This window comes from Sinohyriopsis cumingii, chromosome 11 (assembly GCF_028554795.1).
Source record: "Sinohyriopsis cumingii isolate HCF-2022 chromosome 11, ASM2855479v2, whole genome shotgun sequence".
Lineage (NCBI taxonomy): Eukaryota > Metazoa > Mollusca > Bivalvia > Unionida > Unionidae > Sinohyriopsis > Sinohyriopsis cumingii.
The window spans coordinates 8,307,435-8,334,693 of NC_142971.1; the positions used below are offsets into that span (position 1 = coordinate 8,307,435).

General features: G+C 36.9%; 1 protein-coding gene and 1 long non-coding RNA gene across 4 annotated transcripts in view; one reads left to right on the forward strand and one right to left on the reverse strand.

Moving 5' to 3' along the window:
* The first annotated feature begins 336 nt into the window (after nt 1-336).
* Nucleotides 337-10,193, forward strand: LOC149787579 (uncharacterized). The gene is made up of 3 exons (XR_016424369.1): nt 337-599; nt 9,528-9,648; nt 9,996-10,193. It is a non-coding gene; the product is annotated as an uncharacterized LOC149787579 (long non-coding RNA).
* Nucleotides 10,194-16,244: 6,051 nt separating this feature from the next.
* The window catches only part of LOC149787580 (uncharacterized), a 65,435-nt gene continuing 54,420 nt past the window's right edge, over nt 16,245-27,259 (reverse strand). For all 3 annotated transcript variants that reach the window (XM_089973752.1, XM_089973753.1, XM_089973751.1), the window contains exon 18: nt 16,245-25,649. In XM_089973752.1, the coding sequence (XP_089829878.1) occupies nt 25,576-25,649 (74 nt within the window). In that variant the 3' untranslated portion in view covers nt 16,245-25,575. The remainder of the gene's footprint in view (nt 25,650-27,259) is intronic.

A 27,259-nucleotide genomic window follows, 5' to 3' on the forward strand; every position in this document is an offset into this window, starting at 1 on the left:
CTCGGCCGGGGATCGAACCCACGACCTCCCGCTTCCGAGGCGGACCGCTCTATCCACAAGGCCACCGGAGCGGTATTTTATATATATATATATATATATATATATATATATATATATATATATATATATATATATATATAGTGACAATAATCATGCTTGTATTGTTGTATTGTATCTGTTAAACCAATCATAAAGCATGTTATGAAACTCAAATATCTAAATTTTCCTTTTTTATCTTCAAAAAACCGCAATCGTTGAGAGCCGCGCGTTCACCACCAACCATTAATGTACAGCTTCCTGTACAGTGGACATGTTATCTTTGATAACTGTATTTGGTGCAAAACAAATTGTTGGCAACCATCTTAACTCGAGACCTGCATGATTTAGCCTATCATACCAATGTACCCGTGTCGGACTGTGTCCTCACCTTTAAACACTGTATCAATATTGCGTAAATTGTTTTCTAATTTCAACCCACAATCGTTGTTGAGACGCTTATAATCGATACTCGCGTACCATCATATCTTGGTTTTTGTAGTTCGAAACTAGAATGTGTTCCAAAACAACTTGCCTTAAATGTAACAAACCAACATGGACAGGTAATCTCTCTCTCTCTCTCTCTCTCTCTCTCTCGTCCTGTCTGTCTATCTGTGTATGTCTCATTTAAACCAGATTATATCTCATTGTCTCAAGTTTATCAGCAGAATTCTGTACTCTTCTGGAAACAATCATCAGTGAACAAAGTTTTGTAACTACTGTAAATCCTGTTATAATCCGGTGATTGTAATAATGACATAAACGTCAATAACAGAGTTTAATGTATAAAAAGAGTTGTAATTTATAATGATACATGTCATGAATGGACGCAGCGATTTAAAAAAAGAAAACGCTTGAATTGCACGTTATAACATACACTCACCCAGAAAACTAAAGTGTGTGTGTGTATGGGTGAATCGACATGGGTACGCATTTTTCTTTTGTTTTTTTATAAATGGCGCATAAGAAAAGAAAATTTATAACGTTTCAGTTAATACCATAATTGACTAGATTATGATGAGGAGGATGACAAAGACATGTTCATAATATTGGTCACACAAAGATTAAGTCAAGTAAATATTTAAAATGTTGCCTGGTAATTATTTGTTATAACTACTTATAGGGTAATATGATGAGTTATTAAACGTGTTTTAGAGGCACAGTGTTATTCAGCAGGAAAAAGTTTCAATTTAATTTGGATCTCAAGATTCAATTTGAACACTAATATTTATTCATTTATATTAGCTTTCGTGTAGAAAGAATTTGGGGTGTGGCTTGAAGATACCAATAACCCACCATTACCCACACACCAAACACGCGTACTTGCTGCGTGTAAGAGCGTAGTCGTAGTAACTAAGTAGAGAGGCGGACTCGTAAGGTGAAGGTCGTTGGTTCTATACCTGCTCATCTTAGTCCGGGTCAGCATCCATGGTGTGTTCTTGGTAAAAGCTGCCATTTCCTTGGAATGATATTGCCTATAATGTGTATAAAGTGACGTTAAAATCCAACTATCAGCATGAAAGGAATACATTAATGCTGACACGAGAACATGGTTCTTGGAAAACATTAAATGTTCACAGTAAAATACACTCATTTTTTGATCACTTAATATCGATTGCTAGCAGGCCGTGTAATCTAGATTTATGACATGGTTCCTCTGTTTTGCTTTGATGTTTCATTTGTGATATTTGTACGTACATATAAACTCGGCCCTTTTATATGACTGCTGATTAAATATGGTATGTTGGCTCATCATCATGCACACGAACATAATTTAGTACGTTTCCCAATTTACATAAAATAAACTCTGAAATGCTGGATGTGAATGGAGACATTAAACCGCTCAAGCATGTATTTGTCTTTAAACAGTGATGTAATTTGACAATTTTGAATATTTTGAATATTTAAGAGAGGTATTCGCTGTCCCTTATCAATGTTTTCATTTGGCGTCTTTGCACAAATTAATTCTTTGTGTACAGTCCATGCAAGGATGAGTCATGCACTGGATCCTTGTGTACGATCTTAATGCAAATATTACATACTTAAAATAGATTGTAGAGCAGCACTGTTTTTCTCATCTTTCATCCTCAAAGCTTCTTAGAAAGGCTAACAAAATTACTATGATTAAATAATGTGTCGGTATTTAGAAACAAGCGGCAAACTGCACAAATCGTGTGCATAACGGAAATTACTTTTTTGCTGAGACTTCCGTGGAAACAGATATCGAAATCATTGGATAAGTATGTTACACGATCGAAACTCAGCAAAATCTTAAAAATATCGGCGACATATTGCACATTCTGGGGATCCGCCTACTCGAGCATGGTATATTTTTTGTAACCATTGGTACAATTCTGTGAAGTCAGTTAATGATTTGGTAGCATTTTTACACATCTTCACCACCTAAATAGCTATGCCTAAAAAGTACCCGAATTGACCACACTCAACAAATAAAATGTGGAACACAACAGACCCTAAGAAAAGACCAACACTCTAAACATAATGGTGAAATACTCAAAGCAGCAAGCAAATCATAGAAAGAAGGATGAAAAGAGGATATGCAACAGCATGATTTGAACAAACTGGTGCGGACTAAAACGTGGCTGCAGCAAACAAAACAAAAACAACAAAGGAAGCAATTTAGCTTTGGCAGATTTCATATTGGTTCCACAGTAATTTACGTGCATTGGTATTATAACCTTCATCTCCATTTCTGTCATTACACTGGACAACAAATTTTTACAAAAGTCATGTTACTGAAATAAAATTAGTCAATTCTTATCAATTTTTATGTGCTGAACACGAATATGACAGTCAAATTTCAAAATTGGCTCTAGTTTTTTTGTAATCTGCAAGAAATTAATGTTTACATAACGAAATGCATTCCAATAGTAAAAGGTCAACTGTAATAGCCTACCTATAAAAAATCAAGTCATTGACTACATCTTAGATTTCTTCGCCTGTCTCTTGTACAGCTGTTCGGGAGCATCTCTGAGGAGTGTCCAGCAGTAGTCAGCCAGCATTGTAGTGGACCATTTTCCCTGGTATCTTTGTTCCATTGTTGCGATATCTTGATGAAAACGTTCGCCGTGTTCATCACTAACAATACCACAGTTGCTAGGAAAGAAATCCAAATGGAAATGAAGGAAGTGAATCTTTAGAGACATATTGCAGCCAAGTTTCTTATACTTCATCAACATGTCTTCTACTAGTTCCTTATAGTTTTCTGCCCTAACATTTCCGAGGAAGTTTGTAGAAACTAGGCGAAAAGCATTCCATGCTTGTTTCGCGTCACCTTCCAGCAAGTTGTTGAACCGGTCATCTTTGAAAAGCTCTCGAATCTGAGGACCCACAAAAACTCCCTCTTTAATCTTTGCTTCGCTGAGTCGAGGGAATTTTTCATGCAGGTATCGGAATGCTGGCAAAGTCCGGTCAATGGCTTTCACGAAGTTCTTCATCAAACCTAGTTTGATGTGAAGGGGTGGTAGCAAGATTTTCTGAGCCTCAACCAGAGCTGGGTGTTGGATATTCTTCTCTCCAATGGCTACATTCTGCCTGTGAGTCCATTCCTTCCTCATGTAGTGCATTTCCCTTGCTCGACTATCCCACTCGCATAAGAAACACATGTATTTTGTATATCCTTGCTGCAGTCCCATTAAAAGGGCAACTACCTTCAAATCACCACAGAGGTGCCAGCTGTACTTGTTATACTCAATGGAATTCAGTAGCTGCCTTAAGTTATCGTATGTCTCTTTCATGTGGACAGCATACGCTACTGGAATAGATGGAAGAATGTTTCCATTGTGCAAAAGCACAGCCTTGAGACTCAGTTTCGAAGAGTCCACAAATAGTCTCCATTCTTGTGGGTCATGAGTGATTTTTAAAGCATTCATGAGGCCCTCAATATCGGAACAGAATATCAGATTACTTTCCTTTCTGAAGAAAGGCTCCAATTGCTGGTGGCGCTTTCGATATGCAGTAATTGTGACATCTTCTTCTAGAAGATTCCATTGTTGGAGTCTTGATCCTAGCAATTCTGCCTTGTTCTTTGATAAGTCCAAATCACGAATCAGGTCATTTAGTTCTTCCTGTGTTATTCTGTGTGGGGTTGATGATGCACCACAGTGAAAATCTGGATCACTGCATGCTGTTGGACCAGGAGAAGAACAGGTCGACTCACCTTTGTCTTCGTCAGATGAATCAAGAGAATATTCTGCTGGAGGTTCTGGAATAGGAAGTCCCTCACCATGTGGAACTGGTCTCAATGCAGACGGAATGTTTGGGTAGACTATTCTCGACTTCTTTCGCTTCGTTATTCCGCCGGAAAGAGGAGGAACCAAGCAGAAGTAACAGTCATTTAGGTGGTTGCTTGGCTCTCTCCACACCATTGGGACTGCAAACGGCATTGATGACCTTTTGCAATTCAACCACTGTGAAAGCTGTGTTGTACATGTAGCACAGCATATATGCGGAGCCCAAGGCTTGTCTTGGTCACCAACCTTGCATCCGAAGTAAAGATGATATGCCTTCTTCACTTGAGAATTGATACTTTTCTTCTGGTTGGCAAATGTCACTTCCCCACAAATATAGCAAAAATTGTCCGCGGTATTAACACACTTTCGAGGCATTACTGTTCTTTATTGTACGTAAATGGATAAAATAATAAGTTTTATGTAACAGTAGCTTGAACTGTCTCGCACAACGTCTAAAATATTTTAAATGCTGAACCTATCTGATTGGGCTTTATATAGTACACTGCTTACGTCAGCTTCAGCAGCCGCCTGGCATTAGTATAATAGGCCTACACATGTATAGTACACTGCTGACGTCAACTTACTTCAGCAGCCGCATGGCATTAGTATTGCATTGCATCAGAAAATGATGCAATCAACTGTGGATGATGTGAGCATGATGGTATTATGCAATGTTACATCATTATTCCGGATGTTGCTGCAGTCCTACTGGAGAAATTTACACAGTGAAACATAGAAAATGAGGTATATGAATATCTTCAAAACGAGAGCCAATACAAATTTTTCACGGTTATATTCGTGTTCGGCACACCAAAATACTACAGATTAGGGCCTTTTCAAGTCAGTAATGATTTCACTGTTGACCAGTGTTACCAGTGTATCATGATTTCGAAAAGAAACAGAATAAGAATTGAATATTTTTTTTGCAATGTCAGAAGGAGTGTGTGTGTGTGTGTGTGTTTGTGTGTGTGTGATTAGAATTTTTAACGTAGCCATTAACAATTTTTCAGTCATATCGCTACGATGTCTGCAGTGTGGCAGTTTTACAGTGATGTCTAGCACTGGGGCATCATGTCGCAGACATGTAGTATAATGTCCCACCCAGTCACATTATCCTGACACCAGGCCAACCAGTCCTAACAATAACCTATTAATGCTGAGCGCCAAGCGAGGCAGCTGTTAGTATTATATTTGTAAGTCTTTGGCATGACTCGGCCAGGGTTCGAACCCACGACCTCCCGTTTCCGAGGCGGACGCTATAACCACTAGGTCATCGGAGTGGTGCATCATCAGAAAGAAGAAAATGTATTTGTTCAACAACAGTAGAAACAACAACAAGAACTTGGAGAAAAGAAGACAAAGGAAAAACATTTAAAAGTGAACAGAATGAAGAGAATGTTAGCAAACGATGAGTTTGTTACAAGGAATGTTAGCGGAGTTAAAGCACCCGAGAGAAATGTATCAGACTTCCTTAGCTCATCCCAAGAGAAAGAGACTCCCAAGAGAAAGAGACCTTTACGATCCAAACCATCTAAACCTTCTATCACTGCATCAACTCTCTCCCCACTGAGACGCCAACAGAAGTTATTAATACCATCATCAAGGCATCAACCGCAAGACCAGGAGTAGGGTTTGACTGTGGATAAGGTTTAAAACATTTACAACTAATGATGTCAAATTTCATTTAAAAAAAAAATTCTTCTTGTTATTCAAAACAAAGCCAACGATACTTGCTCTTATTGGAAGTATAGTTTTGAATGATTTTCTGTAAATCTCTGACAGCATGTGCTCTCTGCTGTAACTCTTCCTTCATCACATACTGAAAGCTGAATGAATTTGTTCTCTTGTGGTGAGAAGCTCTATTGAGAGAGAGAGAGAGAGAGAGGGAGGGAGAGTGTGTGTGTGTGTGTGTGTGTGTGTGAAACAATCACACCTTGTAAGGAGAAGCCAAAAGAAGCCAAGACACGACGACAACAACATTGTGAGGGAGCGAGAGTTCAGATCAGTCAAGAAAAAAACTCGTTTTGTAGCTCCTTAAGATTATTTTCACTTTTTCACTTTCGAGAAACGCAATTACGGGGTAGTGTCTTCCTGAAATCAAACGACAGTATACACGTTCATGGATAAATTTAAAGATTCAAAGTCTCTAATTCCACCAGATTAAGCAGGGGCTTTCATTTCAGATTTATGCGATTCATTATAAGAGACGACCCGATAGTGCCAAGATAAAGGTGACGATCACTTGAGACTATCTTTCAATTATAACAATTCGAAGTTCTGTCTGGATTGAGGTTAATGCGCTGGCAGAATTGGCCTTTCAAATTCAATGCCCAACAATCTAATGACGAGTTTTACATGTCCTTTAGGAAAGCCACACTTCTCGTGACTCGTTCCACTCCCCAGAGGTAGCAGTCAACGCAGAAATGTTTAAGTGAGCTTCGCGGTACCAAATGAATTATCGTCCAAATGAACAAAGACCAAGGCCAAATGTTTTTTGCCCATGCCAACGTAGCGGTTCGAACTTATACCGATATAATTGAGACAGCGGAATGGAAACTATCATGGGAGATGATTCGAAAATCGGACAGAAAACAACAATTAAAAGCGGACATTCTTTTTCAGCAAGCAATTACTTCTAAAGAGAATGTGTGTGGAGTTTCTGAAATGCAGAAAGTTCAAGACGCTATGGTACTTCATTATACGTTGAAAGTATATTCTGACGTATTTCGCGGAGCTGGCGTGCTCGTAGAACCAGATTAACCGGGGAGAAAGTACATTCACATTTATGATCATCAGGAGCATTTCGATGTCATTACAAGTATCACACGATGTCTCGGATATAGTTAATACTGCGAGAAATGTGACCAAGGATTTGCCAATAAGGAACAACATATTCATTGTGGAGAGAGATGTCGTGGTTGCTTAACTTCCAGACCTTGCATTTCTGAAGGACAGGAAAGAGTTCGTTGCTCAAATTGCTATCAATTTTTTGTCATTCAAACTTGTTACGAATAACATTACATGAAACAATCACAGCAACAACAACAGAAAATTGCTTCAATGATGGAGAGTTTGGCCATCTTGTTGAAACGAAAAACCAAAGTCACACGTTTGTCTGGAAAGAGAAGATGATACCGTTTTTGTGACTAAATCATAGGTTTCAGTCATCAATGTTGCATTAAAAATATGACCATGAACTCGAGGGAAGGATTAAAGGGCATTCAGAACAAGAATATGAATAATGTTCGCACAATGTTGGTATTCAGACCCCTAGGTTTTTGTAATTCATAGTGATTATGACAAGTATATGCAGCTTTTAATTGTCCAAATTGTAGTAAGAGCTCAGAAGGACGGGAAATTATCTTTTGGGGTGCTAGTACTCTTGCTGATTTTGCAAATGAATTTTATACTCTACCGACGACACATGGGGTGAAGAGGAAATCCACCACTACGGAAACAGTCCTCGATAAGCGACAGTCATTGCTCGCAATTTCCAAGGATACGGTGGAAAATTTCTGTATGAGCGCAGAGGCATCAGCCTGCAAATAGAACTTCAGTTCTGCAAAGCCATTGTGTTGCCGACCCTGCGTATGCTTCCAAATCCAGGACGGTGTACAGACGCCATGCCAAGAAACTGAACCATATCTCCATGGGCTGCCTGGGGAGACTGATGAAGATACTATGACAGAACAGGGTCCCTGACACTGAAGTTCTCCCATGGGCATATATTCCAAATATCGACAGTCTGCTGATGAAATCACAGCTGAGATGGACAAACCACTTCACCAGATTGCCAGAAGAACGACTACCACAGAACTTAAGTAGCGAACTGAATGTGGGAAAGCGGTCTGAGGATGGTGAGAAGAAACGCTTCAAAGGTTCACTCAAGTCACCCTTGAAACACTTAAACATTGACCTTGAGTCTTGGGAAGATCTCATACAGAATCTTGCGCAGTCTCTTTCATACTGGAGCTGCAGACTTTAAACGGAGGAGAATTGCAGAGGCATTGAAGAAGCGCGAGCAGCCAGAATTTCAGTACTGCAATACTTCATGTATTAATCAAACAATCCCTGTGCGGCATCTTATGCCTAGTGTGTCACAAACATTTCAGAGCACAAACTGACCTGGTCGAGTACTCACAGAGACCAAACTAGTTAGTGATGTCATGATTATCTTCGAACTCGAAGGACGAATTACAACAAACATTTTGGAGGTGTTTTGTATCGTTGCCGGAAAGGCCCAAGACTTTACCGATTGATAGATTACATACAGCTTCGCAGTGATTCTTTCTTCATAGGCCCAACGTAACAGTGTGCAGCGAGTTTCAAAGCACCTACCCCTATAAGGAGAGAGCAAATTTTCTACAAACATGTACATTCTTGGTTAAGGTTTTATTTGTTTTTGCTTTATTCGACATACTTTTCAGGAATAGAAAGTTATATCAGCATCATAAGACTCATTAAAAGATTTAGTTGATATTAAATAAAGAAAACTTCTTATAGTGTCTGATTAGTCATAAATTAAAATGACACCATTCTAATACCCAGTATGGCATCCACAGAGACAGTCTTGAAATTCCTTTTGCTACTCCCAAATGGAAAATGGAGTTTTCACCAGAAAACCTTGTATGACGTTGTGTCGGTACAAAAAAAAAATATCCAGTATAGTCATCATGACAGACATCTTGAAAATACGTTTATTGTTACTCCTCCTAAATGCAAACTCATAATGACGTGTTTTTCTTAGTATCATATCTAGCTGGTCCTGAATCAAAATGGTGCCGATCTGATCTCAAATATGGACACCATCTTAAAATTCTTATTCTTCCTTCTCTCTAGTCAATTCAGTTACCTCGATACCATCAACGAAGATCAAGGTTGCTCAAAAAGATATTTGATTATTGCCAAAATTATTTAAGTCTGCATTACAAGTTATTAATGATCGCATGTATTGCTATTTCTTTCTCTGAGGCCTTAGGGGGAAAACAGGAAAATGATGTCATTGTTTTGTTCAGGGAACAAGGACATATTAATCAACATTTGCAGGAAACGTGTTAACAAAGTGACTAATTTTTGGAACACCTTAAGGTTCCTTATTTTATTTGGTTTATCTTTTAAAATAGAAAAATAAAGGAAAAAAGACCAATGCTATCAGAGAAAAGGGTAAGATAGATCTTACTTTTTGTGTGACTTTAACGAGCTTGTTTTGAGCTGCATATAACATTGTTCTTACTTCAGGCTGTGGCAAGCATATAGAACAGGCTCTGAAGGACGTTCCTCAAGATAAAAGATGCAAGTGTCCACGTGATGCTCCTAAAGATGCCCCAAAAAAGTAGTCCCGTGGTGGCTGGATCTCAAAGTACGACAATTTTGTCCCCCTTTACAGACTAATGTAAAACAGGAAAATATGCATTATGTCAATGTAGAATGTTAAAATCTCCTCCAATAGATTTTTAGAGTTAAATTAGTATAAACTCTACTTGTTTACGAGGGAATATAACGTGATGAATGTAAGGACAATCTAAATTTTCTAAAAGTATTGAAACTATATGTTTTTTTAAGGATTTTCTTTGTGTCATGAACAGATTGGATAGAATACATTTTTATCGACAACTTTAACTTGCAAACATTAAATTGATAACTGAAAGATTTTTCGCTTGTTAATTTTTGGACATAATTGACTTATTTCTTCTTCATTTACTACAGGAAACGTCACACCGTCAATGGGATCTGAATTGCAGCCAGTCACATACAGTATATGGATTTTTATCAAAATGTGCAACATTAACAGCCAAATTAGTAAATGAGAATTTGGCTGATTGTGAATATGTTTGTTCAAAAATGTAAACACACATCTTAGCATGTATAAATTGATTTGTTAATAAAGTTATCAGGGACATCATACTATGCAATTTTAGTGTTTTGACTGGTAGGTTCAATTTCAGTGCCATCGTGTGCAAAAGTAATGGTCATCCTTCCATTTAATTAACTAATGTTTATGTCCCACCACGATTAAGTCGTATAGTACTGCCCATGTCTATACATAAATCTATGTCACACCTTAATCACGTTTTGTGTTTCGGTCAGTTTCTCAGGCATTGCAAGTACCAAAGCCATGTAACTTTTATGTAGATGTGCTTCAGAATATAACGCACACATTACCAAAAGTAAATGAATGTGACCTAGTTTTCAATTTCCAAAAACTTTTTGGGTTTAGGTCAGTAGCCTCATTATGGGTTTTCGAATTTTCTGTTACTTATATAGGTCAAAGCCTTCAATACCCCATTACTTTACTTTAAAGGGTAATGATTGTAATTTACATTCGTGAACCCACGGTGAGCTTATCGCGATTGTAACATGCGGTGAGTCTCACGCGAAGTTACTAAAGAGATGTCGCAGCCAGACCAATGCATTTATAAACATGATGGCTGACTGGTTATTATTCACTGACAAAACTAAAAAGTTACTCGATTTTCAGTCTGTACATCAATCACCTTTTTGGGCTTGCACCAAGTCGTCGATGGTTTTCCATTTCCACAAAGACGATTTCGAATTATTTCATCCTCGATAGCCAATGAGTCGAGTTTATTAATCGTACTGACTACTTTGTACTGCCATGAGATGTTCCGAATACACATGTATTCGTGAATGTAATTGACCTATCGCCAGTTGTCAATCATTCTGCTCGCTTGACCAATCAGCGAGTGCTATTATACACACCTGCATGCACTGTTTACGTCCGCCATTTTCCTCCGACAAGCTGCTTCTGTCGATATCGACTCGGCTATTGTATATATTTACAAATTTCTCAACGGTTCGGAGAAGTCGCCCCTAGGATCATATATAGTAATTTTGATATGTCGCCACATGGTTAAGGCTTTATTTATTGTTGTTTATCTTCAACTTAATAACTTATTAAATTTATAAAATTTGCAATTTTTCAACTTTTCCATTTGATCAACTCCGCTTCTGTACTTAACGAAAAATAAGTGTTATCTGTCCCTTTTGCTCTGCTCTTCAAATCATTAAATGCATTTTAATAATATTTGTAGAGAAAGTGTTATCAATATTTTTTATTACATTTACATCTAAAAATGAAACATGCGTACTAGATGCAGTATAAGTAAATTTAATCGTCGGGTGAAAATGATTTAAGCGATCGATAATTTTTTTCATTTCTTCAGTTGAATGCTTCCAGATCATAAATATGTCATCTAAAAAGCTGGACCAAAAGAGATGGATTAAACTTTTCGTTTTGAATAAAATCCTTTTCTAACTCACCCATTAAAGGGAAGAGTATATTCATATTAATACCCATTATCTGTATGTAATTCATATTATTAAATTGAAAATAATTATTTTCTTGGATAAGTTTGTATTATTTTACAAATATTTTCGCTCGATAGTGTGCTATTATTAGGATTATTATCAAGACAATATTTGCACGCTTCAATACCATCTGCATGCGGAATGTTGGTGTATAGTGATGTTACATCTAATGATACCAAGATTGAAATTATCAGATAGATGTGGAATAGACTTCGACTTGTTCATGAAAGTAGTTGTATATTTAATGTATGAAAGAAGCGATCGCATTAAAGGTTGTGAAACACTATCACTAAATTTGGATAGGTTTTCAGTATATGAATTACAACCTGATATAACGGGTCGTCCTAGAAAATTTAAAGGTAAATTATGGTCAGGATTTGTATGAGTTTTGGGTAATAGGTAGAATTGAGGTGTACGTATGTTAAGAGGGAAAGTATCAAATTCCTCATATACGGAATTACTTTTGAGGTGTACGTATGTTAAGAGGGAAAATATTAAATTCCTCATATTCGGAATTAATATTTTTAGCGATCTCATTAATGCATGTTGAAATTTTTTATTTAATTTCTAATTGACGTTCGACTTCTTTAACATAATCATCTTGATTCACAATAATAATATTTGACTTATCATCCTTTTTAATCACTATACTGTCGGCATTCATTAGATAATATACAGACTTAATTTCGTCCTTAGAAATATTACTATGATATTGCTTTAATTTAATTAATATCTCTTTAGTATATATATATATATATATATATATATATATATATATATATATATATATATATATATATATATATATATATAAATCACGTAAAATATGACTTAATTCTGTTATAAAAGGTTATTTGGGTGAAAAGTTTTGGGATGACGTCTCCAACCAACTGGGCGACTTTTCCAACCACTCTGGGGCGAGTTCTCCACATACCGACGTAACTTAGAGAAGTGCAAGCGATGGATAAATGCTCTCGCTTTCTATCTCTGTCTCAATGTTGTTTCATATGGCAAATATTGCTCACCAATATCGTCTGATATATCTTTTAATGTTATCACGCCGCCATTTTCACAGAATGTTTGTCGGAGGTTAAGAGGTTGTCAAGTCACGTATTCGGTAGGCGGAGCGATCTACCTTCTGGCGTAAGGTCAATTTTTTCCTAATTATTCTACCAACGACATCAGTCACACCGATTATTATTGATATGTCTCCAACAATTCCAATTGGTGTGTCTATAATTGTTGTCGTGAATTCCGCCAAACCAATGCCAGCGGTAGTTGCCACGACGATTCTGCAAATAGCACTGGGGGCCCCGAAGAGTCTAAAGTCCTCACAGTTCCGGATCACTGCCATCTCACCTCTATCTGCGTGGATTCGAGTCTCTGGATCGGCTAACGCGGGTGCGAAAGAAAGCTTGCCAGTAGCTTCTCGTGTGTAGGTGGTTCTTTCCGGGGTTTTCCAGGGTTCTTCCTCTACCAGTTATTGTTGTTGTTGTTGTTCTAGGGTTTAATGCCATTTTTTAGCACAAGATAGGCTATACATGGCGGCCAGTATAACTGGTAGAGGAAGAACCCGGGAAAACCCAGGGAAGAACCACCGACCCACGAGAAGCTACTGGCAGGCTTTCCCACGTACCCACGCTAGCCGAGCCTTGGACTCGAACCCACGCAGATAGAGGTGAGATGGCAGTGATCCGGAACGGTGAGCGCTTTAGACCACTCGGCCACTCGGGGCCCCCCTCTACCAGTTATACTGGCTGTCATGTATAGACTATCTTGTGCTGAAAAATGGCATTAAATCCTACAACAGCAACAACAAATAGCATCTACAACGACACACGTGCGCTTTTATTTCATAAGCAATGCGGTTTTCTTGGCGATTGTATCTCACAGTTGTTCCGCTTCGATTATTTTTTCACTTTAGTAACAGCTATGGTCTATCATAGTTCTACTACTAATAAGTGATAGTGAAGAATAAATGCTCGAAAATGTTGCCTTGCTCAGGTACAAGACGCACATGCAAGTTACGCTAATTGTTATTTTTCACTGGGAAAAGTGTAAAAAAATTTAGAAAATCTACCCGAGGAATATTTGTCTCCAGCTATTGTTCGTCCTGGTGACCTAGTACCATTTTCATACAGAAACAAACCAATTACGTCACTGAATAGTGTCTGAAACTATTGTTCTTATCTTAGTCTAAACACTGTTGATCGAGTAAATATGTCCTTGTTAGACTGTTAGTCTAGATTTTTCTCCTTTTGCTTGAGCTCAGTGTTGGTACAACATAATCAACGGATGATGCAACCGAAATGGATTTGACTGTGAATTCCACTTCATCCTTGTAGAAGCAGTCCCTGCATGTTTTCATGCTTGGCTTTTTTAATCCGCAACTGCGTGTTTTCATGTGCTAATGCAATGATTCCATGCTGGCATTGAGTTGGTATTATGACAGTAAGGTGGTCCCAAATAATGACTTATATTTGACCCTCATAAACATATTTCAGTGCATACGAGAGTTGGTTAACGCTATTTTCAGGTAGATATGCATCAAAAAGTGGAACAAAACCACTATTAACGTTAGCCAATTCAACACCCATCGTTAAATTCCACCTCATGGCCTGGGTCAAAATCCATCACATATACGTAATAATAAAGACAAACACCAAAACACTTCATTCTTATTTATCCCACACGTATCTATTTTTTAGTCCTTATTATTCTTAAACGATCCTGTGACCAAGCAAGTTATTAAGGAGTTGTCAATAGAATGTAACCTAAACAGAGTATTTCTATGGTCTTCAGGCATTAGGAGTGTCCAGTGATTGTCTTTGATCTACTAACTGAATGATAATATCTCCCATGTGGTAGCAGATGTGTTCACGATAAATAAATAATATCCAGATCTATAATTAGCACCACTGGGATGGAACCCATTGATATTTACATTTGTTACAGTCAATATGTCAGAGAGCACTCCATCAACAATCCTTACAAATTTATTTGTCAGTTTACTGATGCCAATCTTGACCTTTATATCACTGAATTTTATATCCACATATTGTTTTTTGCAGCATCGTCATTATCGACAGGTTCTTGCATCAGTTCAATTCAGTTTCTCTTATAATAAAGTCTCTTCTCATTTCATCCCCAGACTTTTTATTTTTGGTTTCGTATTTCTGTCAGCAAAGTTTTTGATAAATTCCAATAACACCAAAGTCTTTGATTCACCCGATTTCATTAATTTCAGCCAGCTTCTTTGCAAAGGCAGCCTGCAGCAACAATATCTTGAATATCCACGTTAGGCGTTTTATGTTTTCCAGTTTGATCTCAGATAATCACATGTTCGCGCGGGTCAATGTCCACAACAACCCAGCTGGTAAACTCCATCAAATCCGCTTTGTGGCCAACCTGCTTATCCACCTGAGTGTCGCGTCGGGTGGAATAACGTCCTTGGATATTAATACTATTAAGTGTACTATAAAAGTGTCAAGAGAAAATTAACACTGCAGTGCATGCAACGCTTCAATAACAAGATGTCCATATATTGTTCCATCCAGTAGAGTTGGTAACTGCAGAAATGAAAAAATAAAACAGCCATAGACGACCTCGTCTGCTTCGGGTTAAATAATCAACAACTTCAAGTGAGGGAGCAAGCCCATATGAGTCAAACAATAGACGATCAGGTGTCTCTGCCTATGCAACTCAACAAGTCCTAGGTCCAATTGTCGAATTCAGGCCAATGATACTGGCTACTCTTGTGCATGGGATCATCAATGCTAGTTCAGTCTGCATAAAGACAACTCGGTAATGCTTCACTGACTTGCCATCATGAGTAAATCAATATTGGTTAAGGGACACGTGGTCTTTAGTGAGTTGTACTGGTCAGTTGGCCTGTGGGTATTCTGCGACTTGTTCCTGGTAATCAAAGACATTTTCCATTTTTTTATTATACATTTACGAGACACTATGCGTCCTCCAACCACCTTTTTCAAAGCCATCCAGGATGCAGTCCTGACTGCCTCCAATGCAATCGCTTTTACAAGCATGGGAGCCGCAGCCGCTAACAATATTAGTAAACTACAGAAATAGTCCACTGGCTTTTTGCATTTGGGTTAACTCTGACAAGGATTAGTTTAATGTCACCAATGTGTTCTTTTGTTTGGCCACATTAAGTCAAGATGTGTTTGGGTCAACCACACGGTGACACTTCCAGTTAACCTTTCTGGAGCAAGCCTTAATGTGACCCCACAATCTGGTGGGGCCCCGAGTGGCCAAATGGTATAAAGCGCTCTCCATTACGGATCACTGCCATCTCACCTCTGTCTGCGTGGGTTCGAGTCTCGGATTCAGTCAATGTGGGTATGTGAGAAAGCTTGCCAATAGCTTCTCGTGGGTCGGTGGTTCTTTCTGGGGCTTTCCCAGGTTCTTCCTCCACCATTAATACTGACTGCCATATATAGCCTATCGTGTGCTGAAAAATGGCATTAAACCCTACAACAACAACAACACATGTCCAATCAAAATCAGAACTGTGAAATCAAGTACTGATAGTCAAAAACATGGCAGAAATATAGAAATTAGTTGTTATTATTTATTTGATATAATTTATAAAATAACACAAAAAAATATTGTTACAAACTTTTTATTCCAAGAACACAAGATATTTTTTTTTAAAAATAACACAAAAAATCCCACAAAAGAAGCAATTGTGGCTCCCAACCATTGCTGAAATGCTCTCATCTGTTCAGCTGTCACTATAATTCCGACATGGAAAAAAATCCCAATATGGAACTATCAACATGTGATTGTAAATGATTATCCCATCGAAATGAAACCTTTAAAAAGCTGTCAATTGACTTTTACAACATTTATAACTATTTCATACATAGGGCTTCTCCAGGAAAGCTTAGTGGGTTGTCAGAAGAGATCTATATTTCATTTTATACAGAGAGTGGGGTAATATTTTTTAACATTGTTATGTTGAAAAATCCAGTTAGGGCTGTTCCAGTAAAACATATACCCCCCGGGGGGAAGGCACTTTCAAAGTCAACCAACCCACAACAGAAGCAATTTAAAAAAATTAAAAAACACTGCCCCCTTTCAGAAGCATTTTTTTAAACATAATCTCTGCTATGGGTTAGTGGGCATTAGAAGTGATTTTAATATTGGATTGGGGACAGAAGCGATTTAAATGACAGCTGATTGGAGGGTTGTTGTTGTTCTAGGGTTTAACGCCATTTTTCAGGACAAGATAGGCCATATATGGCGGCCAGTATAACTGGTGGAGGAAGAACCCTGGAAAACCCAGGAAAGAACCACCGACCCACGAGAAGCTACTGGCAGGCTTTCCCACGTACCCACGCTAGCCGAGCCTTGGACTCGATGGTTGGAGGGTGTCTACTGAATACTTATAGATCATATAATCTACTCCATATTTTTATTTGTATTCATTCATTATAATCAAATTTGTGTCCTTTTGTTTGTTTGTCTGTCAGCCATGTATGTCTCTGATACTGTGAAATCACAAATTTTCATGGTGGCTTATTATTTGTATGTCATTGATCAGTTTCTTAATACCTACTAATTTAATGTCTATGAATATAGATTTTATAATAGGGATTTCTAATACAGAAATCATGAATTTGTATCCTTCCTAAGCTGTGTCTTTACTAAAGTGATCACTATATTTTGCTATTTTTCTTTGTTCTCAGGCATGCTGCTTTTATTAGAATAGTTAAATCTTGTATTGCTTTAACTGTGTGGTCAGATGCTATGATTCCTTGTTATTATATTTTTTCAATAAATGTTTTGGTAAACTTATAATTCATGATCTGTCAGAAGAAAAAACCATTAATGCCTGTGGAAGTGATGTTGCATTATTTCTGCCTACTTTTACACTATATAATTTCTTGTAAGAACATATTTCAATTACTGATGTCTTATTTTTATGCTTGTTGCAAAATATAAATTTTTAAAAAAAGAAAGAAATATAGCAAGTCAAACATTTTTATACCATCAGTTACGGGGCCCCGAGTGGCCGAGTGGTCTAAAGCGCTCTTCGTTACGGATCACTGCCATCTCACCTCTGTCTACGGCGGTTCGAGTCTAAGATTCAGCCAATGTGGGTATGTGAGAAAGCTTGCCAGTAGCTTCTCGAGGGTCGGTGGTTCTTTCCGGGGTTTTCCCGGGTTCTTCCTCCACCATTAATACTGGCCGCCATGTATAGCCTATCTTGTGCTGAAAAATGGCGTTAAACCCCACAACAACAACAACAACAACCATGAGTTAGATTTTAAAAAATGGATATAAGTCAAGGAATAATTTTTCCCAGAGTACTCATAAAATCAATATCATTGCAGTTAACTGTATTGTCAACAGCATCATCATCATCACTGATGGCCTAGCATTAACATTCTGCACTTTCAATCCATTTGTCACAGGTTCTATCTCACACTTCTAGTCTTTCATATGAGACTTATACCTATGGCCTGAGAGGCTTTCATGGCAGAGTGGTTTAAGATGCTTGTATTGTGATACAGATCTGAGGGGCTTCCATGGCAGTGGTACAAGATGCTTGTCATGTTTTTACTTGCCTCCAATGTGTAAATGAGAATGTTGTCAGTTACTTGTGGAAGGTCAGTGGTTCTACATAAGTGGTGTTTGGTGTCTCAAAAGTACTTGAATTTTCTTCAGCAGTAAAAGTGGCTGCTATACATAGATTCTCTTCATCTGAAAATGATGTAAAGGCCATAATGATCTACCGAAACCCCCCGAGATCTCACATCTAAATGACTTCACTTTTGGAGATAAACATAAAATCAACAGAGGCTCCATGTTCCTAAGTGTACTAAGGTGCTTGCTTTTACATCACTTGCACATCTCACAGAGTGAGTTTTTGTCAAAGATCAACCAGTTTGAGTTGGTGGTCTTTCGGGGTTCTTCCTCCACCTAATATATCATTAAAAAACAAACAAAAAAACCAAATTAAATCAACTAACTAATCAACTGTAGCAACAGCAGCAAAGATACTAGTCCATCATTTTTGCCACAGCTGTATGAGACTGGGTTTACAAATTTTGACTCTAGTAATCTTTGTAGACCTTGGAATATCATCAGTTATGCCTTTCTGACAGTTACCAAAAAGTCATCATCAGTTTATACAAAATGATTTTTCATGCATGCTGCTGAATAGTTTACAGAATCAACAAACCAAGAAATAAAATTATTCTCTCTCTCAGTCAGAAGTAGTATACATGTATAATGGTAATCATCTTCTGCCAAATTCGCCTCTTTTTTTCCAACCATACAAATTCGGTGGACATAATCACCAGAATGGAGAGAAACAGACCAGAACAGATATAACCAGAAGGTTAAAATTGATCTGATACATCTTTTAAGTAGCAAAATTCACATTGGTCAAGTTAACTGTACACCCTTTATTGTCTTCCCTTTGATGTAATTTCTTACTGAAGCTGAGAAGATATGTTGTACACAAGAGGCACACATCTACTCATTATTGTTTTTCTCCATTCCAGCCTGTTCTTCTGATCATGTCCCCCCCCCCCCACATACTGTTTGTCTTGTTTGTGATATGTATCCAGTTTTGTCAATAACTTTTCCTATAACCATACTAAATGTTGTGAATATACATATCAATGTGAAATGCAACGGGGAGACTAAAGCCAAGATTGAAAATCTCCACATTTCTCGATGTATTCTGCTTGGATTCCATGTTTCTGTACAAAACTCAAGAATTCAGGACTCGCTGTACTAATTCAGTTCCCACTGTAAACCTCTGCAAACACCATATTAAAATTCAATAACTTAAAATTTTGAGTGCTCATGATCAAATTTGTATCAGTATAGACACATCTATGATGACAGCTTTTGTGAAAAAAAACCCTTAACAGCTGCAACATTTTCTGGACCTACACAAATTTGAAATGTGTGCTTTCAATATTGCACCAGAGTCAGCTGCTGATTTCAATAAAGAGTCTTACAAACTCAGGTCTGTAAAGGGATGGAAATTATACTAATAAAGCAATGTCCCTCACTTTTTTTAGTTACTAGTAGGACAAGCTCTCAAAAGATTCTTTTTACCAAGATCTTACTTTCATTATCAACTAATCTTGGACAGTCAAACCCATTTTATCTTCACTGATTTATAGTATGGTTCTCGTTCTTTCATATCTGTAGTAATGCAAGTCCTTCAACAACTCTCAATTGTTGTAAGCCTTTTTCAACAATGCTGACTGGACACACAGTAAGATAATGTTGAAGTAACAGAAATACCATGGGATAACCAGAGACCAATAAAATCAAAGTCAAGTTATCTCCCCTGCAGGGAGACTGCCAGGATTTCAGTGCTGCCAGGATTTCAGAAAGTTGTGTGTGCAATCTCCAATAAGGCAACAGTGGTGGGAGGAATATCCATTGTTAAATAACTCCCTAATACTTAAATATCTGTCACTCTTTCTTACTGTTCCATTCTGTTAAAGCTCTACTGAAATCGAAATACTCAGAGATGTCATCCCTAGTTGTATAGAGATTATTACAGTGATGTCATTGGGCATGGTCACTTGGTTGTGGTGGGGTCATGGTTGGGATGGCAGAAAGACCAGATGCTTACTCCATATTTGACAGCTAATTACAATGTTGTCAAAAGAATTAAAAAATTTCTAACAATTCAGTTGGACTCTGATTATATACTTGATTCATACTGCATTATTCTTTTGTTGCCAAAGGGGTTCTGCCAACTAGAGATCTACACATGCATAATTATGTTGTATGGGAATTCTCTGATGGTCCCTATGAGCATTAATCTGTCAACCGTTTTTGAATTCAATATGATCCTCCTCCTCTGTGTACGAATATTATTCTGTGCTGGGAACTCCTTTCATTGCCTACTGTCTAAAACACATAGGCATAACTAGCTTGAACAAGTTACTGTTCTTTATGGTTGTGCAATTTTCAACATCTCACAGGTTGTTGTTGTTGTTGTTGTGGGGTTTGACACCATTTTTCAGCACAAGAAATGCTATACATGGCGGCCAGTATTAATGTGGAGGAAGAACCCGGAAAACCCCCAGAAAGAACCACCGACCCACAAGAAGCTACTGGTAAGCTCTCTCATATACCCACATAGGTTGAACCCGCGACTCGAACCCACATAGACAGAGGTGAGATGGCAGTGATCCATAACTGTGAGCGCTTTAGACCACTTGGTCACTCAGGGCCCCAATATCTCACAGGTATGGCCCCATGGGTATTCTCTCTTGGATATCTGTTCCAAAACCAGAGGTCTCATTAGCATTTTAAAACTAGGAGTCCAGGACTCCCATTTTGGTAAAATAGTAGTCCCACTAGTAAAGGTTGCAGTCTCCTCCCAGAAAACTATGCAAATTGTAAGAACTATTAGCTGCCATTGAGTTTAATTTCTACATTCTTTATAACGCTGACATAATTCTTGTTTGTCCATCAGAATGATTCTGAATTTTGTCAATCCAAGGAAGGTCTTATTCAAAGCACTAAGCTAGTTATCACACACTTTCTTACACTTGGCTACTGTCCAATCCAAACAATCAGTTCTAGCAACTTTAGCACTCTCCAGAATCTCGTTACAATCTTTGTCAGTTTGCCGTTGAACTCCAAAATACTAATTCAAGTCTAAGTCTCAACATGTCATGATTCTGAGGTCAAGTGCACTGCTTATTCCGCTACACTCAGAAATGAACACAATAATGAAAGCTAAAGTTGTTTATTTGATGTACTGTTATAAATGATCACATGTACATCTCTGGGTCGTTCTGCCTCTGAATTCAATCACTGTAAATATCAGTACATTTTCCCACCTGGCTGCCAGTCAAAGCCTTTGATCTTGCCATCAAGCTACTGCAGCATGTTCCTTTGATGTACTCTTATTTGGTACATGTACAAGGGGATTGGGGGTTTTCAGCCACTAAATTCTGCCATTGTAAATATCAGCACAGCTAACTGATCAACACATTTTCCCACTATGCAGGTGACTGAAGCAGGACTGGCAAGTTTTTTAACTTTGCCACCCACCTATTACATGCGTACGGAGGACTCTCACCTAAGTGATTTCTGTGTGCCCAATAAACAAATTGGCATCCAAATACACATGATTTAGTATTTCCGAGACCTCTGAATTTTCACTAACACGAACTCTGCCAAAGATTCACTTCCTTGAATCAGTGCTTTGCTGCCTCTTATGCCAAATTTTTTCATAATGCTGTATAAGGGTTTTAAGTCCAACATTCCCATAGTCTACTTGTTCAGACATGGGTATCTTGAATAAATATAACCGGCATATTGTCCATCCAATTCGCACATCGAACTCGCACTCAACATCAATTTTGGGCTCAAAATCACACGCTGCTATTTCCAGTAACATTTTCTGAATGTCCAACAGACCAATATACATGAAATTCATTGTCATCATAGATATCACCAGCCAGTATTTACCGACTGAAAACGTCATCGTGAAGACAAACCATGTTATTCAGCCATTTTGGTTTCTTGTGTGGCCCTTATTCGAAACACGCATTTGTAAAACTTCCATGATGAAAATCAGGTTCAAACGTCCATAAAATGCTAGTTCCAGGGCCCAATAAACCAATCAATTTAGCTTAACAGCCATTCATATCAAACTGAAGTATCCAGCTATCTGATGACGCATAAGTGCTGCAAGACCGCTACTGGCAGCATGAATTACATCATGAAATGCACTTTTAAATTTAAAAGTTTAATAAAAATTGCATAATGCGCAAAGCATAGGTATTATAGCCGCGATGTTGAAGTAATTTTCAGAATGCGTATCAATGCTTTAAAAGTATGTGAATTCGTACAAATTATGTGTACTGGCATCATTTTCTGACCCAATGTTTTATTCACGTTCAACGACTAGGAGGGAGTGAGACGTGATTTTAAAAACAGATTTGTTATTTTATTTTTTCTGACAACCCACCAGCGATTTCTCATTTTGTTAACACAGCCCACAACAGAAGTGATTTTCCTAACCAACCTTCCATTGTCAGAATCAAAATAGTTGAAACACAACCTCCTACAGAAGTTTTTTTAAGTGCCATCCGGGGAGCGGGGGATGTTTTACTGGAACAGCCCTTAACATTATATGGGCAGTAGGCTGTATTAAAGCAGAAAGAAAAAAAAAGACTCCCAGCAACCCAAATTCCTCCCACCTAATAAACTGTTTTTCTGGAATAGCCTTATATAACTTTCATGTTAACAATCAACTAAAAACACATTTTATAACCAGGTGATGGTTAAATTGCCAGGTGTTCTGAACTGATGAACAAAAAAAATTAAAATACAATTCAACTCGACAGAACAGATTTGCAAAATTTACAATTTTCACACAGAAATCTAAATTATCTCCAATTTAGAAAAAGGCATAATATAGTTAATAATGCATGATTAATTATGAACCTAATGCTTCAAAGAGTCATTTTGTTAAAATTTATATTTTTGTAGATGGTTTCTGCAACATATAATGGATTCTATTCTCTATCTCCTTTTTTAACATGTCAAAAGCTACATTATAAGACAAGTCACTACTGATATTCCTGAATCTTGATATGCATTATCTAAATAGAATAATATGTAAAACTCCTGTCTTCAAAACTATGGAAAATCATACAATACAGATTCATGTACATTTAAATATACAGAAAAATCTGTTCACAATGTACACTTAAGAAATATACATATAAAATACATGACTCAAGTACTTAACTTTCAAAAATACACACTTAAATTCCAACCTGGCCCTCTGATCAAACATCAATCACTACTCTGCATCACTCCAATGACTTGTTGTGTCCCAGTATAACCCCCTGCAAACTCAAAATAACCGAAATTTATATGAAAAATCATGGTCTACATCAATGATAGTTTTTTGTTTTTGTTTTAGTGTACCCTATATTTTAAGGATTTTATACTTTTAGTTTTATCTTGAATAGTTAGATACATCTTTTATCAGTACAACATATTTACATCATGACATTTATTTAGATGGGTTCATCTTCCTACAGTTTTGCAGCAATTCTTTACATACATTTCTTATGCATAAATATATATATATCGGCATATACAAAAACTCATGGTAGCTGCCAACAAAGTTTACACTGTTTACTTTTTACTGGGATAATGAAAACCAGCTTCCACAGCCATCAATAATTAATGCAAAAGTTTCACAAGCAACCGGGAATAAAGTTCAGTTACTTCCCTTTAATCTAATAAGTACCACTATTACTTCCCTTTAATCTAATAAGTACCAATATCAGAAACCCAGGTTCAACAAACAAGGAAAAACAATCTCTGTCCCATGTTTACTTATTGTTTTCCTACCAACATACACTTATTGCTGGTATAAAAACACTTTCTTCTGAAAACCTACATTTTATACAAACCTGAAGTATTTGAAAATTTTATTATTTATAACAATTTCATACACCACAAACAAAAGATCTTGGTTTTCCATTTTGTTCAATGGTGCAATTTCTTTTTTTCCTTCTAAATTTCATTTAACTGATTTCTATTGACTTCAAAAGTAACAAACTCTACCAAAAATCAATGGCGCCTTTCTGGTCAAAACTCTTGAATACAAAATAAATGTTTTGTGTAAAACCCAGACTGACAGGACTAGTTTTGGAGAATTCACTAGAACTAGATTATCAAATTGGTTGCCATGGTGGCCATACATGATATCATATTGGCCTCATTTCCATTTATGACCTACTTGATATGATAAGAAGTCTTTTCGGTAAAACACATTATCATTATATCTGACCATTCATTCAGGAGTAGTGGCAAGATTATAAAGATGGCCACTGTGGTACCCTACTGGGTATCTGAACAACACCATTTTTATTTAGACATCATTGGAAGTCATTTAGCAAAAGCTCCATGATGAGACAACCAGTCAGATTTTCAAGATGGCCACTGTGGAAACCTGACTGGATGTGCAAGTGACACCCACTTCATGGAGGACCAACTAGACATTACAAGAATTATGGCAATATTACTTCAGGAGAAGTAGCAATAACAAGATTTTTAAGCTTGCCTCTATGGTTACCATCAAGGACATTGGATAGGAAACATTTTCATTCAGGCACCAACTAGACCTCATCAGAAGTCTTTCAGTGAAAACGTCAATTTGGTATGACCATTCATCCATTCATGAGAAGTAGTGATAAAAAGATTTTCAAAATGCTGTGGCAGCCAAACTAAACATTAACTTGGCATCATTTTTATTTAAGACCATGCTGGACTAGCAATATACTAAATTTCAAGATGGCTACTGTGATGGCTATATTTGACATCATATTGGCACTTTTTTAAATCTAGGACCAACATATCATTCAGGAGTAGCAATAACAAAACTCAAGATGGCTGCTATGGCAACCCTACTGGGTGTTTGAGCAGCACCAATTTCATTTAGGACCAACTAGATTATGGGATGAATGTGTTTTATGTCAATCCTCCAAGTTGTTTAACAGTATTAGTGATAACAAATTTGTGCTAAAAAACTGACTGACAATGGACAACAGACGATATTATAATACCATAAGCTCTTATGGTCCGTGACCAGCTGGCTAAAACCCAATACCTAATTGTAAAATTCTTATTAAATGCTAAATAAAATAATCCTATGTAAAATGAAATGCTATACAGTAGTGGAAAGTTCAAATTTAACCCAGTACCACACCCATGTACCCCCCCCCCATAAATATCTCAAATTGTATCATTGATGACAGAATAAAAACCAAGAAATCTGAATGTTAATTATAACATATTAAGTTGCCTTGACAATTATAATTAACAACTGGTTTCCACAATTTAATTATCAATGATAGGATCTGAGGTATTCTGAATGACAAGGAATGTTTTTTTGCTGAGGTAGCAGCTATGCAAAAGGCTACTGAGCTCTGAAGCCCATTTCTAGCAACTTCTCCTTGTGCTCCCTTTTGTGACACTTGTTCCAATCTTCAACTGAAAATAGATAAATAAACTACTGACAACAATTTTTAAAGGATATTTAAACAAGAGATATAATCAGGCCTATAACTTTCGTGTGCATAATGCTTTTATCAAGACTTGCTTCTATGTTCTGAAAATTTCACACAAAACATTAATACTAGTTTTAATGGAAATAATTTTTTGTTGTTGAAAGCTAGTACACTTCAAGACAGGGTATGTTGGCCATAATGATGGATTAACTGAAAAGTCTAATTTTTTTCTTACCTTTTTGTCATTCAAAGACATAAAATTCCTTAATCTGTGTCCCAAAACAAATGGGGGGGGGGGGTAACAATATGTGCCCTCTCCCCCTTCTGCAATGATGATGCTACTGGTAGTTTCTACAACAGTGTGCTACCATGAAGTAAACCAAACATTTTATCTATCTTAACATATCGAGTAATGAATGAAAAAAAGATATTACTTGCCTATTTCTGTCTCTCTGATACATGTCCATCCACCAGAAAACACAGCAATACATATATTGTATTACGATTTTATGTCAATTTTTCAAAAGTACTCGCATATTAATCCACTATTTAACCCTCTGTTAATCAGTGATCATTAAAATCTACTTTACAATTTGCATACAAGCTTTATTTCTATATAAATATGAAATGAAAATATAAATAAAACAATTTCGGAATTATAATTCTGATTGTATTTATTACAGAAAAATGTGTACATTTTGGTATCAAGAATCAAAATAGATTTATGGCATACTTTAGGCAACAAGTACGTATGCAGGTCCATGGTAAAATAACAATCAAGAAACAATATGACAGTTGGAGTTAGTATTAATATTCTTCCAGAATTTGACCTATTTATTTTGATTCTCTATTTTTTACGTTTATTTTTTACCTAGCCAAATGTAGCTCAGAAATAAGCAGAGCCTGTTGACTAAAAACAATCCAACTGTCATAGATTGTTTTGAAACAAGTCAGCGATTTCAAGGTAACTAGTTGATAATTGTTAATGATATAACTTGTGGGATATTTTTGATATAAATAAAAGGTATCCATCTCTAATGATTAGCCACTTTGGTTTTGTTAAAGCATACCCAATGTACTGAAGATTTACACCCACAGGCAATTTTTGTTATTGACTATTGTTTAGTTGTTAGAGCAAATAGGTTAATTAGCGATGCTTACTCTGTGCTACTGCAAGGATAATGGACAAATCCTTTAAATTGACTAATCCATACCAACCTGATGATATATTTTTAATGTTGGGAAATCATGGTTTCTAAGTAAAATTGAGATAACACACTGTTTCCATTGTCTTTAATCAAAGCTATGACTATAATAACTGCTTAAATCTGACTCGAGTGTAACGATGTCTACACTGCTAATGAACCACTTTTTGTGAACTGAATCAAGCTAGCAAAATAAAGTAACAATCTTTGTTATGGAAAATATAATTCTGATTTTCACACTTTCAGGTTTTATTTCAGCAACATTATTTTTAGAAATTCACATGAATCATACAACTGTACATCCTTGAAAGAGACTTGGAATTTACATGCACAATAGATGTACAATAACTATTGCACTTTTGATGGAAACTGCCTTAAAACTTTTAAT